Here is a 15,386-nt window from a genome sequence, read left to right on the forward strand (position 1 = left end):
TAGGAAAGGCCCACAGGTACAAAGGACTGGTAAGGCCCACAGGCACAGGGGACAGGTAAGGCCCACAGGTACAGGGGACAGGTAAGGCCCACAGGCACAGACAGGGGACACAGGGATGGGGAAGGAGCAGAATTCATACTCAGGAATCCAGGGTCTGTCAGGAGGCATAAGATGGGGTAAGGCATCAACAAAAGCTTTATTGTGGCTTCGCTGCAAGGGACTGATGAGGCAGCTCACCAGGCTCAGGGTTGGACGGCTTAAATAATTCTGGTTCTAATTGTCCTAGGCTGTGGTCCCCTGTGATCCTGGACCTGGTGATTAGGGTAGAGGAGTGTGGCCTCTAGGAGGTGCAGCAGGCAGCCTGAGGGAGGTGCTTGGTTAGTCTGCATAGGAAAGGGAGCTCTGAGGCCAGGCTTTTGCAACTGCAGGATCTGCTACTGTGGGAGGGACAGGCCCTGCCTGGCCTGTGGCCTTCAGGTCAGAGCGCTATCCAACCTAGAAAATACAAAGCAGCACACAGACTTCGTATAGAGTGGCTCTGGCGTTCGCACAAATACAGAAGTCATGATGCAGAAGCTTCGAGAAATGGAAGAGTCAAACGCATTTGAAATGAGCCAAGACAACTTGGTACTGCCCCATTTCTACAGATTCTGAAACCCACAAGAACCCTTTGGGTGCTTTTGCCAGGGGAATCCCAATAAGATTCCCCTGATACCCACTTAGTGAGTATCCTTCTTGATAACCCTCTCTGAACTCTATCGGACCATAATATACCTACAGAAAATCGCCTCTGTCTTTAGGGCGGCCAGTTCATGACTGGTCACTGGGGTAATCTGGGCAGGAAGGGCCTGGGGTGGTTTGATTAGCACCTCCTTGTTTGCTGGGAGCTACTTCATTAACATTCTCTAGGATAGGTCCCAGCCTTGGGGACATTAGCATTTCAATTTCCCCAGGTGTTGTTCTGGTTTCCTGAACTCCATTCTCCATATCTACTGATATCAGACCCCTTCATCTGACTAGGAAGTACCTACCCTTAAACCTGGCTTCACCACCTCCCATTTTCTAGCTGTTCTGGGACAAAGGGGTTGGCTGGACTATCCTCCAGTTGAGCTTCAGGGAGCGTCTTTTGAGAAAGGCCTGTTGGGGAGCAGGGGAATTTTGTTCCTTCCAGCTGGCCTCAGATGTGGTCTTTACATTTAACTGGACCTTAACTGGGGCCCATTACCCTGATTGCTGACCACTGACTATTCTCATTCAGTGGCATGGTGACCCTGGGGGAAGCGGGGGCTGCGACTTAGTTGGGAAACCCATGAGTACAGCCCATACTTCTCAGGCCTTTAATATGAGGGAACAAATTGTAGCCTTCCAGGGGAGGGGTGCTCCTGAGATTTGAGACTTTTTCCCTTGAAGCTTAAGGTCATATTTCAAGGGCACTAGGGTTCCAAGGCACACAGCTCTGAAAATGCCCAGGCAAAGCAGTGTGTGAATGGAGGGGAGCTGGGGGGAATTCTCTGGGGGCTATTTTTAGTGCAATCATAGAGATTTGGGGTGTTTTTTTTTCCTGGAAAACAGGAAACTTTGAAAATAGATGATCTTTAGGAATAGTAGTCTGGCCAGTGCTATACAAGAGAGCAGCTTCGAGTTTTAGTTTTAAGGGAACTTCAAGCACATGACCATGATCAGCTGTGAAAGGAGGACTTCAGTCTTGAAGACCAGAGACAGGGAAGCACCCTGTGCTCAGGAAACTGAGGTTGGCGGGCAGGGGAAGGTTCAGACCCAAGTTCATCTGCAAAACTGCACCTGCTGCCGCTGACTCTGCGGCCACCAGAAGACTCACGTGGAGCAGCACAGTGACTGAAATCACAGTGTGGATGAGACGGAGGGAGAGACTGGAAAGCCAGGAAAAGGCAAAGGGGGGGGGGGGTCCTGACATGCAGGCCACAGATGAAGGTGAGCCTACGAAGAATTCCGAGAAGGAGCAGCTGGAGTCACGGAGACTCTGGATATTTGTCCCTGTGGCAGGCTTCCAGGGGCACTGCTCAGCTCTGTCTTTAGAAACCTCCCCAAGCAGGGCAGTGGCCAGGCCACCTTCTCCCAGGGGAGCCCTGGCCCTTGACTGAGCAGGGTGGTGGCAAAGGGCCCACCATTTCTGGGGGCCACTGGGCCCTGAAAGCACATGCAAAAGAATACAAACAGGAAGAGGAAATGGACCAGCGACGCTCTACATCAGAGGGGCACATTTTCAAGGCTAAAATGGCAGCGGGCTGCATCAAGGGTCTGGGTTTTATAGGGTTTAGCAAGCCAGGTCACGGGAGTTTTGTTGGCGGGCTTATTTAGGGGGGCAGGAGGTCAGGGAGAGGAAGTTCCCTGAGGCCCCACGCTGGGCTGCTGGAGTTCCGTGCTCCTCCTCCCTTGCTCTCCTCTTTCACCCAGGCCAGGCCTGTATCATGGCGGAGGCCCTCTCGGGCTGCTCCTGAGACATCTCTAGCACCTCTGACTCCATCTTGGATCTGCTTCCTGAAGGGTCTGAGTAGGCCCCAGGAGCTACCAGGGGAGGCTGGAGGGAGTGGGGCTGGGCCAGGCAGGGGCCAGGACCAGGCAGGGGCAGGGCCAGGTGGGGACAGGGCCGGCAGCTGAGGCTCAGCCTGATCTTGCTGCCCCTGCACAGTGGCAGCTGCGCCCTGGATTAACCTGGCCTGCACCAGGAAGCTGGGTCTTCACACCCCTGTCTCTGGGAGTCAGGGCAAAAGCACGTGCAGTCCCTGGGTGTCAGGCACCACCCGCATCCTCCTGCCCTGGTGGCCCTGGAGGCTCTTCACCAGGGATGGCTGCCTTTCAGGATGGAGGGGCCTCCCTCTGGCCCCTCCTGCCTGTCTTCCTCTCACTGTCTCCTTGCAGATCTTCTTTAACACGTCCCTATAGAAGAATCTTTGTCTCTGAGACTAGAAGGAGCTGATGTTGGCCACTGAATGTCTAGAGCAAAAGCATGGTGTGCATGTGTCTGTGCGTGTGTGTGTGTGCATGCGTGTGTGTGCGTGGCACGGGCCACGTGGTGTGTGTGTACATGAGTGGAGTGTCCTGTGTGCGCGTGGAGAGGGTGTGTGGTACCCTGTGAGGGGTGTGGTGTGGCCTGGTGTGTCTGAGCCAGGTGCTGCTCTGGGCTCTCTGGGGGCAGGGCTGCTTCCAGTGGGCACCTCGCGGTCTGTCCTGCCATAGCCATTCTAACAGCTGTTTGATGTCTCTGTTAAACTAAGGACAGTGGCTTGTCTTCAGAACAGACATCTCCATCTCCCTGCAGGCACCTCACAGGCACCGGCTTCCTGCGTTGCCCACAGTTCCTGGCCAGCTGAGAAGTGTGTCCAAGTGACCAGTTTTAAAACTAAATTCTGATTGAACATAACTGGTGGAAACAGCAATGGCAACAAAGAGAAAGCTCAACAAGGATTTAAACTTGTATCCACAGGAGGATCAAGTCACCTTGACAAAATTTTAATTGGGAAAATGTGACTTGAGGAATTGTATGCAGGAAAATAACAGGCAGCGTCAGACCATGGTGGCTTTTGGTGTTTGGGCTGTTCAGTATCCATTCACGCTGCTCCTAGAATTCACCTCAGCTCCACCTCTGCACCCCTTCAGGCCATGGAACTCAGAGGGGGCTCCTCTTGCCAGCCATGGAGTTAGCACACAGGTCTGCCTGCTTCCTTCCCATAGGACTCGATGTTGGAAGCAAGTGAGCTGGAGCTTCCGCAGCCATTTTGGCACTTATGCAAGTAGAGAACAAAGCAGATGTTTTTTTTTTTTAAAAAAGAACATGACACATGGATTGTACAAATTTATGGGCTATAATGTGACATGTTGATACATGTATAAACTGTGTAACAATCAAATCAGGGTAATTAGTATGTCCATCATCGGAAACATTTATCATTTGTGACAAGATGGATAAACCTATAGGACATTATATGATGTGAAAGAAGCCAGGCACAGAAATGCAAATACCATGTGATCTCACAGCTATGAAGCTGACCTCGTAGACACTGAGAGTAGAACTGGGGTCACAGCGGTGGGGACAGCAAGAGGTTGGTCAGTAGTGACGAAGCTAGACAGGAGGAATAAGTGCTGGTGGTCCTGTCACAGAGAATGTGTCCCTGGAGAAGGGTCTGGGGGAGTTCCTGGAGAGAAGGGGGAGCTTGACTCAGGACCAGTGGGTCCTTGGCTTATGTGATGGAAAAGAATTTCAACACATGTTTGTCAGAGGAATGGACAGAGGTTTACTTAGGAAAGTGATACATAGTCAAGGGAGAATGTGGGCGATCTCAAGGGAGATGCCTTTGGGGTAAACCGAGGAATATGTGTATAAGGGAGAATGCAGACCTTCTGCAGAGGGTGAGACAGTGACCTCCCGTCTGGGGTGTTAATATTTAAAGAGTGGCAGTAGTTAGGGGCTGAAATAGAGGTGGAGCCAGGGTGGAGTTACAAAATTCCACGCAGGTTGTTTACAGCATTTGAAAATTGCCCTCACATTACTTTTTGGCAGGCAAGGGCACGGGCCAAGGGCATGGGTCAAAGACGTGGGTCAAGGGTGTGGGTTAAGGCCATGGACTGGGTTGCTCAAGCTTGTTTTGCATTTCCAAGGTTCTTGGGGGCATTCCTCCATTCCAACAGCTGATGGGTGCTTCTCTTTTGAAACTCAGTCTCTCTCTTTCTGTATCCCCAAATTCCCATCTCAACTTACTATACAGGAGGGCAACTTCAGTTAAGTGTTCTACTATATATTTCCAAAAACTAGAAGAGAGGATTTCAAAGGTTTCACCACAAAGAAACGAAGCCAGCTTTTGATGGAGAGCAGAACTAAGTCAGTTGGAGACACTGGGTTTGGGTGATTGAGCTGCTGCATCAAGCCACGCCTGAGACCAGCCAGGGGAGGGGAGTGTGTGTGTGTCCACATGCATGTGTGATCCTCGCTAATTCTTGGGCAGGAAATGGGGGCCAGGGACCCTGTGGTGTCATTTCTAGGCACTGGAAGGGGGACTGCTTTTGGACCCTGATTTCCCAGCCTCTCATTAAAGGTGGGTATGCCCTTCCCTCCCAGGACAAAGGGCATTAGCGGAGCCCACACAAGGTCTCATCCACATGCAGGCTGGTGCTTGGCAGGGGAAGGGGAGGGCAGGTGTGTGTGTCTACTGAGCTTGTGTCTTTGGGGGAGGGAGGAGAGGGAACGAGAGGGACTTGTCTCAGGATGCTGCCAACTCAGAATGCTGAAGGAGGATGTCCAGAGTTGAGGAGTCAAAGGTGGAGACTGAGCTATTCACCCACCCCAAGGAACTCAGACCACTAATCCTCTACAGGCAGGCTGTGATGCATTCCAGATCAAACTGTACCTGACATCCACCTGCTGGATCCACCTAGTGTTGGTGTTAACAGACACTGCTAGCTGCCATCAGGCCCTAGGGCATGGCTAGGGCTGTGGGTCTTGCCACAGTTAGGACTCCTGACTTCCTGCAGAAGCACGCTGCAATGGCGGAGAAACAGACTTGAAGTGGAACTGAGTCCTTCTGGATGGCCTCTGCTCCCAGGCTGCCTCAGTTTCTACCTCCACAGAACAGAGATAATAATACCTGCCCCAAAGGGCTGTTGTACAGATTAAAAGGGGAAATCCACTCGAAGTGTTAAATGACACCTAGTAAGTGCTCAAAAAATGTGCGCCAAGTCTCTAGTCTTTCTTTCCCAGCCGACTCCCTTGGCCTTTGGAACAGAGAAAACGCTAGGTTTGCACCAGCCAGGTCCCTGGGTGTCTTTCCAGGCGCCTGGGGAAGCCCAGTGGAGAGGAAGGAGGGTAAGGACTAGGAACCCAGGGGAAGTCTGTAGGTGGAGGGCGGGACAGGGCCCTTGGCTTGGAGTTCTGGAAGTATTTTGGAGACATTCTCAGCAGGCCTGGATTGCAGGCTGGGGAACCGGCCAGCTCTGTTGGGAGGAGATGAAAGAGAGGGCTTGCAGCTTCAAGGCCAGTCTTAAGGGTGGGGGCCCTGTGGGCAGCCGCAGGGCATTTCTTTAGGGTGGCCGCTTCCCAGCAGCGGCCCAGGACCCAGGTGACCCTGTGCAGGCACGCGCTGGTGTCCCCTCTCCTCTCCCCAGCACCTCGATCTGCAGGCAGGGCTGCCATCCCACCGATCTTGCGGGCGCCTCCGCCCCCAGCTCCGCGTCCCCTTTACCAGACGCGCTCTAATCAGGTTGAGGCTGGCTTCCAGCGGGCGGGCGGTCGGCCAGACCACAGGGCGCGCACCCAGCATCCAGGGCGGGGAGGGCGCAGGTGAGCCACCCTGGCCTCCCAAGGCCCGCCGACTCTGCCCCGTGGGCCTGAGTGCTGTCTGCGCAGGGTGGCCCCACCGCCAGCGGCTGGGGGTGCGGGAGGGACAGGCGCCAACGCAAGCTGGGGTCCACACCAGCTCCCGCCTGTCGCAACCCTAACTCTAAGGCTCTCACCCGTGCGACGACGCCGGATCACCATCCCGGGCTTTGGGCACACTGATCCCCCAGTTGGCGAGAGCCGCGGCGCGCAGAGCCGTCCAGCTCCACGGGAGGACCACAGGGGCTGTCTCCCGCTGCCCTTTCCAGCTGTCCCCGGAGGACCAGCCGCGACGCTGGGCCAGGCCTGCTTCCTGCTCGCGGGGACCTGGGCCTCGCCAGCTCCTGGGGTTCCCTTTCGGGTTTTCCCTGGGTACCGCCAGGGCAGCACCTAGTCCGCGCTCTCTTTTCTTCCAAAACAATAAACCTGCTTTGGAGGAACAGATTCTCTCCCCTGCTTGGGGGTGGTGCGTCCCCGGTTCGGGTTTGGGGCCCCAGCACGGCGGTTTCCAGCGAGGGTCCCCAGCTAACAGGCCTAGCTTCTTTCTCAGGGGTATTTTAAAGGCCAAGCTAGACTGGAGGAAGAGCAGTCTGGCCTTCGGGCCTGGTCACCTCCCACTGCACCCTCCGGTGTCTTTCAGGGCCAGTTCTGGGGGTACATGGCTCCTCTGCTAGGGTTCCACAGGGCTGGCAACAGTGGCCTAGTCCTGGCCTGTCGGCAGTTGCTGTTCCAGGGGTGACCTTCGATGATCCGGAGTGTTCTGCTCACCCGTGCGTTCTGTAGGAGGCATTTCCTCTACTAGAAGGGTGGAGTGACTACCACAGCGTCATTGGGGAAGTCGGGAGGTCCCAGCAGGAACAGGTTTGATGTAGTGCTGGGACAGTGGGAGAGACCTCACTGAGGAGACAACGCTGTTGGGTTGCTGGGAAGGGCACTGAAGCCACCAGGGTTGATGAGCATGAGGAGGAGGCGGCAGGACTCTGGGGGGAGTTCAGGCTTTGCAGGCAGCTGGAGGCACCCAGGGCCCTGGCAGTGGGAGCCCAAGGACGTGAGGATGCTGGTAGGTGGGCAGAGGGTCCACTCTGGTCCCATGGGACCAGATGTTCTCTAACAATGTTATGAAAGAAGAAAAAAATATATCAATCAGCCATTATGAGACTTCTTTTGATGTTTCTAGTTTTCAGTCCAGGTGTATGTCTGTTCCACACAACCAAAAAATAAAGAAAATCCAGAGTTAAAAGATGTAGCAGGGGTGGTATTCATATTTTTCTCTTTACAAGAAGACTCATTAGAGCTTCCTTAGAGACATGTAAGAAATTCAGAGGTGCACACTTCGTATCTTCTTACTAGGGAAACTGAAACAATATAAAGTGAGTTTCTTTCATTTCTTTATGACACTGAGGGGACATTTAGCTAACCCAGAAGACATCTGCAGAAAAAGGCAATCTTGATTTTTAACTAGAAGAGAGAATCCTGAAATCCAAGTTTGGTGTTATTATCTGTTAGTACCAGAAAAGCTTCGTATCCACACCAGGATGCTGCGTGATTATAATGGGCTGCACGTCCAACACATGCCTAATCCCATCATCACTTGAAAAAATATCGTAAACCAAAATAGTATTTAATATACCCAGGAAGCTTCATAGCTTAGGCTAGCCTTTCTTAAACATGCTTGGAAAACTCATATTAACCTACAGGTGGGGATATTGACAGAGTGTCCTAACTACAGTATTGGTCAATCAACACAACTTGAAGCTTGGTTTCTACTGAATGTGGATTGCTTTTTGCACCATCATAAAAAATAAAAAAAATCCTAAATTGAACCATTTTAAGATGGGAATGGTCTGTGATTAAGTCTGGTCTTAAATTTGGAAATGTAGAGAATAAAAATGACCATCATAATAGGTTAGCCTGCAGCAAAGCAAATAAAGTTCATATTGACAAGTATAATCAGGAAAATAATACTATAAATTTTATTTTCCAAAATTTTTAAAACAAGGGAAGCTTTAAAAAATGTCATATGGAATTGCAATGTAAAAACCAAAATTGCAATTTATGTTGTAATTCCAAATATATAAATGAAATTGATAGAAAGTCAATCTCACATATTTAAAATCTAGTATGGAACATTGAGGTGTTGCTTTTCGCTATATCTTTATCTTTCCCCCCATTTTTAAGTTGCAAAATATATATAACACAATTTACCATCTTACCCATTTTTAAGCACACTGTACCATTAATGGTATTAAATACAATCAGATTATTGTGCAACCATCACCACTATCTATTTTCAGGACTTGAAAACTGAGACTCCATGCCCATCCGCTCCCTCCCTCCATTCCCCGGCAACCCCGGGTCTGCGTTCTCTCTGCTAACTCATGTAAGTGGGATCATATGATATTTGTTCTTCTGTGTCTTATTTCATTTTGCCTAAGGTCCTCAAGGTTCATCTGTGTCATAGCATGCGTCAGAATTTCCTTCTTTTGAAAGCTGGATCATGTAACACACACATGCTTTATTTTGCACATCTGTTCACCCATCTATGGACACTTGGGTTGCTCCCCTGTTTTGGTTGCTGTGAATCATGCTGTCTTGAACATGTGTACACAGCTGTGTGTGGACATCTCTATAGGAACGATGACGCTGGGCTTTCAAACAAAGTAAAGAGTAGGCTCCATCATGAACTTGGCCCCATGTCACTGGATTTCCCAGGGCTGGAGGTGGCATGGCTGGGGTCGTGTGGAAGGAGGTAGGGTCGGGGCGCTGCTGAAGTGCCTCTCTGGAGATGGTGATTCTCAGGTGAACAGAGGGCCAGCAGGTGAGCCTTGCTCAGGAACAAACCTCAGGCTGAGCACTGGCATGTCAGAGTGACTGTGAAAGCTGAAAGCTACAAAGGTGCCAGTGCCCAGCTCTAGACCCCTGCAGCAGTCTTCTGAGGGGGTACCTGGCATCTATGCACTGTCGAGCCTCTGCAGGTGCTTCTGACTTGACAGCCGAGGGCTGGGGATAGCACAGCCTGGGACCATGGAAGGAAAAGTCAATGTGCCTCTTTCCTCCTCTGGGAAGGTAAATGTCAAAAGGGGCTGTTTTGATTTGTAAAACTCTGTGAATCCATAGGAGGCAAGACAGCCTTCGTGTTGCCCTTGAACAAGGGAGAAGTGAGATGTTCTTCCCACCAGCCATGAACAGGCCCTGTGCACCGGGCAGTCACCCAGTGGGAAGTGGCTTGTGAACCGTCCTGTCAGAATTCCCAAGAGCACCAGATGGAAGGAGCTTTGCAGAAGCAGGTGGAAGGTGGACAAGGTCACTTTTGTGGTGATCACAGAGGTAGGCGAGGAGCTGGGACAGAGACGTGCACCTGCCCCCAGGGTTCTTTGAGGACCTGTGCACCTCGTCGGACCTACAGGTTCAGTGACACTGCTGGAGAGTCCCACACATCCATTCTTAACTGGATTTGTGACATCCTAACTGATGGAGCTCATTTGCTTGTATATTAAAAATGACCTTGAAGGCAGGCTGTGATCTCCATTCTTTGGGATTTTATAGACCAGTAAATGTCAAATAAAACTTTTGGGATTGACATATGGTTACCAGCTTTTATATGAAGTAAGGACAATAAAAATTCTAAAAACTATGCTCTCCTATCACCATTTCATAAGGAGGGTTGTTTTAACATCAGAAGGAAGGATACCTTGAGTCTGGAAACTCCACCCCTGAATTTGGAAGAACAACTCTGTATTGCTTGTGGCTTCCTCCTTCTCTGTAGACACAAGGAAAGTATATCTGAGGACTGAGGCTCCTCTGCCTTGAATATTTTAGGACAGCTGTACCAATTGCAGATGTTGTCAATTTCCTTGAAGAAGTGGTCTCAGGGATTTTAAGGGAACACCGAGGAATTCAAAGGCTGAAGTATCTGTACCCTGCCTCAGTTTCCACTGTTCAGAGCTGTGTGGTAAATGCTGGCTGCCAGAAACCATCATTGCTTTTAAAAGAAGTAAAAAAGACAGACTGTGGCAAACAGAATCATGGAAACTTGGAGTTGGAAGGTTCCTTAGCCATGATCTCATCCATCCCTGCAGTTTTCACACTAGCCTCCTGCTCCTCGGAGCCCAGCAGTGTTGCTGGCACTGCAGACCTGACTTGAATTGTTTTAATCACAGAGCTTCTGATTAAGATAAAGTTCATTTGCTTAAAAAAAAAAAAAAAAAAAAAGCTGAACACCAACAATTTAATCCATCTCTAATTTAGTGGAAAGAGGAAGATTGAAAGCAGCACATTTTCCTGAGGCCACCCATTCAGCTGGTGACACACACAGTGGATAGGGCTGGAGGACTCCTGCGGTTGAGCCTTCGGTCTTAAGTGTCCCCACAAAGGTCCCCGTGGGCAAAGGCTTGCTCCCCAAGGTGCTGCTGAGAGGTCATGGGGTCTTTCGGAGGTGAGACTCAGTGGGAGGTCTTTAGGTCATTGGGAATGCACCCTTGAAGGGGACTGTGGGCCCCAATCCCCTCCTCTTTTTTCCCCTTTCTGGTCGTGAGGTGAGTGTCTGCTCCGCCATGTTGAGGGCAATATTTTGCTCCAGGGCACACCTGGCCATTCAGTGCCTTGAGAAAAGATTCTGTTTTTCTTTTTTTTTTTTTTTTTTCACTTCTGAGCAACAGCTCCCCATCCCTGGTACTCCCAAGGCCCTTTTCCTAACAGTGATATCTGAGTACAACCTGGTTCACTCTGCTTTCTGGATGGACACTGCCTCCTAATGCAGCTGGCAAGTGTAACCGAGTCCCTGCCTCCCCCAGGCCCCTGCCTGCCCCGGGGCCCAGGCCTGATGCTGGGGCTCTGCACACGTGATTCTTTATAGACAGGACCTCTTTGCTTTTACCAGTAGTTGCGCCTGACCTCTGGGGCTCAAGCTCCCAGCTCAGAACACAGCTTCGGAAGGAATGTTCCTAAACAAGTAAATCCAACAAGGAGCCCTTTTCAGGTTGGATATAAGCCATTTAAATTCAATTCCCAAAATGGCCCAGCTTCAAATAAAATCACATATTTATTCATTTCTTCCTACTTAAATAAATAAAAGCTCTATGCAAAACTTTATTTATATTAATTAAATCCTAATAGTTTTATAAAAAGTTGAGTGTTGGTATCTAGCAATCCTATTACTTCAGCATCCTATCCCATAACACCATCCAACATTTACCTTTGATTTCAAGCATTTATAAAATTAGCATTTTAACACAATACCATACATTCAGTACTAATTTCATCTGAAACAATCATTAAATAATTATTAAATAATAGTCATGATACCAAGGGAAAAGGAAAGCATTTAATGATTTTCCAGACGCTTTTAAGGAAGAAACACATCAGGGTATCCCTCCTGATGTGGGGGCATGATTTGACCTATGACTAAAAGGCACTTGGGAGAGTGAATTGGGTTTTCAAACTGAAAGGATATTTGTGTTGACTGATATTCTTGAAAGATTCAAACCCTGAATCTTTCATGTTATGAAATGAATGTACACCAGGGAAAGTGACTTATCTAAAGTTACAGAAGGTCTTCTGATAACAAATCTAGAATCTTTTTCATTTCATAATGTTTATACTATAATATAATCATATTTTTTGAAAGATCAAGCCAGATATGAGCTGGGTACAGTGGTGCATGCTTGTAATCCCTGCAACTTGGAAGGCTAACGCAAGAGGACTGAAAATTTGAGGCCAAACTCAGCAATTCAGCAAGATCCTGTCTCAAAACAAACAAACAAACAAATAAACAAACAGAACTGGGGACATGGCTTGGTGGTGGAGAGGCCCTGTGTTCAGTCCCCAGTGCCCAAATCAAAACTAAAGCCAAAAGATCAAGTCACATATCAAGGAAAACAAATCACGACATCTAAAACTAACAGACCCTAAAATAAGAATTTAATAAAAATATAAGCCGACCACTGTGTTGGGACAGTATCATCAGTGTGGACACAGTGCTAATGACACTGACGGCGGCAGCTCTCTGGTGTACTAATTCATTCACACACTCGTGTGTCACTCTCTCTGTGTGTTAGCTGTGTTCTCCTCTGTATCACTGGAGTTCAATGTTTTCCACAGAAACTTCTCATTGGGTTTCCAGAGGGAAGTTTCCTGCCTTTCCTTCCTTTTGCAGTGTACGGCAAGAGGTGCTTTTGCACACAGGGTCTCTATAACCGCTACGTCAGTCAGTTTACTGAGACTGTCCTCATTCTGCTCATTCAAGATGTCCCAGAAGTCTTTTGGTCTCTGTTTTGCTTTTTCCATGGGCCTTGAAAGAACCTTCTTTGGCAGTCGTGTGGGACCGTTCCCGTGACTTTTAAAGAGGTCATCGAGAATAGAGGTGTCACCAAGCAAGCCTTCCACAGAAGCATTTCCGAACTCTGGATTTTCTACCTTTTTGTCTTCTGACTTGCAAAGGGGTCTGTTTCTTGAGATGCCCGTCCCTGTGAGGTCCTTTGGGGCTTGCTTGGTATTTTCCAGCTGCCTCTCCTGTGCCTCTGACTTGCCCTTGGGAGAGCGGGAGGCCGCCGGGTCTCTGGAGGCTCGCCCATCGTCCCCACTGTCAATCTCGTGAGCAGAGCTAATAGGAGATTTTGCAGTTTCTGCATCACTGGAAAGTGCCTCTTCCTGACACACACCGTCACTCTGAAACTTAACTGATTTTCCTTTAGATGCTTTTGGACTGCAAATTTGAGAAATTTGGTTGGTACAATCTCTAAAGGACAAATTTTTAGATTGTGATGGTTTTCTTTTTATAAAAGAGTTTCTTTCTTTACATTTATTTCTGGTACTCTCTCCTTCCTTGTGGGCAGATTTGATGAATTCTGAAACAGAATCCACAAAAAATTCTTTCACCTCCGGATGCTGAGAAGCATAAAAGTCTCTTAGCATTCTCTGTCGTTCTTCTGAAGTGGCGTTAGTTATATGTATAGCGAATTCCTTTACAGAAGACAGGTTAAAGAAAGAAGCCATTTCTTCAAATTGTTTTCTAAAGATTGAATGAAGAAAATCAGTGGTTATTTTCATTATATTTTATTTTTAGAAAAATCATCATCAATGATAGGAAATGTAGAGGCAAAGTTATGTAATTTTGTTCCGTTAGTTTATGTCTGCTTAATTCCACACAAGAATGCATTTTATCGTGGCCTCTTTCCTTATGCTACTAGGAAAATTATGTTAGCCCATGAAATCACCAGCTTTCTTAAGTTATTCTGATTTATGCTATCAGGTATTTTCTGGGAATTATGGGATTCCAGCCGGCTACTCCTCCAGTGAGCCAATTTATGACTGACATGAGAATCATAATGTATATTTGAAAATCTATATTGTATTAAAATCAATGAAATAATATTGTCAAAGGGTTTCAGTGAACAGAAAGAAAATTCTGGAGAATTAAGAAAGAAATATTTTTCTTTCTCTCTCCTTTACCCTTTTTCTACAAATACAGCATAGAAATTTTATAAGACTTTTTTGATGAGCCTAAAAGGAAAGTTGTAAACTGTTAAGCCTTGATTCTTTTTTTCTCAATTGGTCCACTTTTAGTATAGACAGCCTGAGAGGTGAGATATTATTTGAAGAAGTTGCAGTTTTAGTATAGGATATTAATAATAAACACTGTTACATGAATGATGAGGATGAGGAGACGGGCCTTCTAGAAGCCTGGTGAGATGGAGGCAGAGGAATGACATGGCCACCTGGGCCACAGACTGCTCCTCTCCATTGGTGAGCATGCTATGAACTGAGTTGTTCCCCCCAAATCATGCTGGAGCCCCAACACTCCATCTGGCAGTAGTTAGGGTCAGGGCCTCTAGGGGATCAGTGGTCATGAGGTCGTAAGGGTGGGGTTCCAATCTGGCAGCATTAGTGTCCTCATGAGAAGAGAGGCCACAGAGCTGGCCCAGGGCCTTCTTACAGGTTCCAGCTTTCACTGCCCTTGAAGTAATGGGATGTTATTGTTCTGTTTGTTCACAGTTCCCGCTCCACCCCTCCCTCCTGCCACACGAGAACACAGTGAGAAGGAGGCCATCTGCAAAGTAGAAAGAAGACCCCCATCAAAGACTGAATTGGCTAATACCCTGATCTTGGACTTCCTGAGTCTGGAACTCTGAGGATTAATCTCTGTTGTTACGTTACCCATTATGGTAGCTCAAGAAGAAGACAGAGGGTACTGATTGCTGATATTGAATTTATGTTTGTAAATACTTCTTTAAAAAAAGCCAAAGATAGTGTTGTAGCATATAATTAAAATTCCAAAGTTTTAGGATTTTTACTTGTATTTTATACAGTAGCTCTTTTAAAAACCCATTTATTCATTCCACAAATATTTATAGAGCCCTAATATGTGCTAAGTACTACACACCAGTGAACAAAACTCCTTAAGGAGTTTATAGTCTTAACTGGGGAGGACAAATGCAGGAAAGTCAAACTACAAGAGGGCAGAGGTACCAAGTACAGAGGCCAATTGGCACCCACAGCAGGGGCACCCACGCCAGGGATTACTGGTGGGCAAACTGGGGGTGGGGTTCTCTGCTGTCATCTCAGGTCAAGTGAAGATGAGTGAGGAAGCTTGCCGGGAAGAGGGGACACACACAGGTTCACTTCCAAGGGGACAAGGTGCATGGAGGGACAGGAGAAACTGCAAAGGGACAGCTGACAATCATAAAGGGTCAACAGCCAAGGTGAGAAGACTGAATTTATCTGATGCAAACAGAGAGTTCTTAGGATAAAATAATGATTTCTTTTTAGTGTACATAAGTAAGTAGGAACTTTAATGTCATGTTATTATTATTTTTTTACCAGCCATTCTGGGCTACATAAAGTGTGTGTTTCCTTGGGCTTTAGTGGCACTCCATAGGGCGTGCTTGCTTCTTCCTTTTGTGACTTCAGTACTCACTAGAGTGTCTTATTAAATGTTCCAAATGCAGACACACACACACACCTGAGCACCAGCGACTCTCATCTCCGACACAATACTAACTTACCCCCATGTGTGTGCTCCCACACTTCTTTCTTAGAAATT

The 15,386-nt window shown here is 48.1% G+C and overlaps 1 protein-coding gene across 1 annotated transcript in view; it reads right to left on the bottom strand.

Moving 5' to 3' along the window:
* Positions 1 to 11,649: 11,649 nt before the first annotated feature.
* The window catches only part of Ercc6l2 (ERCC excision repair 6 like 2), a 106,234-nt gene continuing 102,497 nt past the window's right edge, over positions 11,650 to 15,386 (bottom strand). Inside the window, exon 17 of the mRNA XM_048800349.1 lies at positions 11,650 to 13,355. Within this exon, the coding sequence (XP_048656306.1) occupies positions 12,383 to 13,355 (973 nt within the window). The 3' untranslated portion in view covers positions 11,650 to 12,382. The remainder of the gene's footprint in view (positions 13,356 to 15,386) is intronic.

Source organism: Marmota marmota, unplaced genomic scaffold (assembly GCF_001458135.2).
Source record: "Marmota marmota marmota unplaced genomic scaffold, marMar, whole genome shotgun sequence".
NCBI classification, from domain to species: Eukaryota; Metazoa; Chordata; class Mammalia; order Rodentia; family Sciuridae; genus Marmota; species Marmota marmota.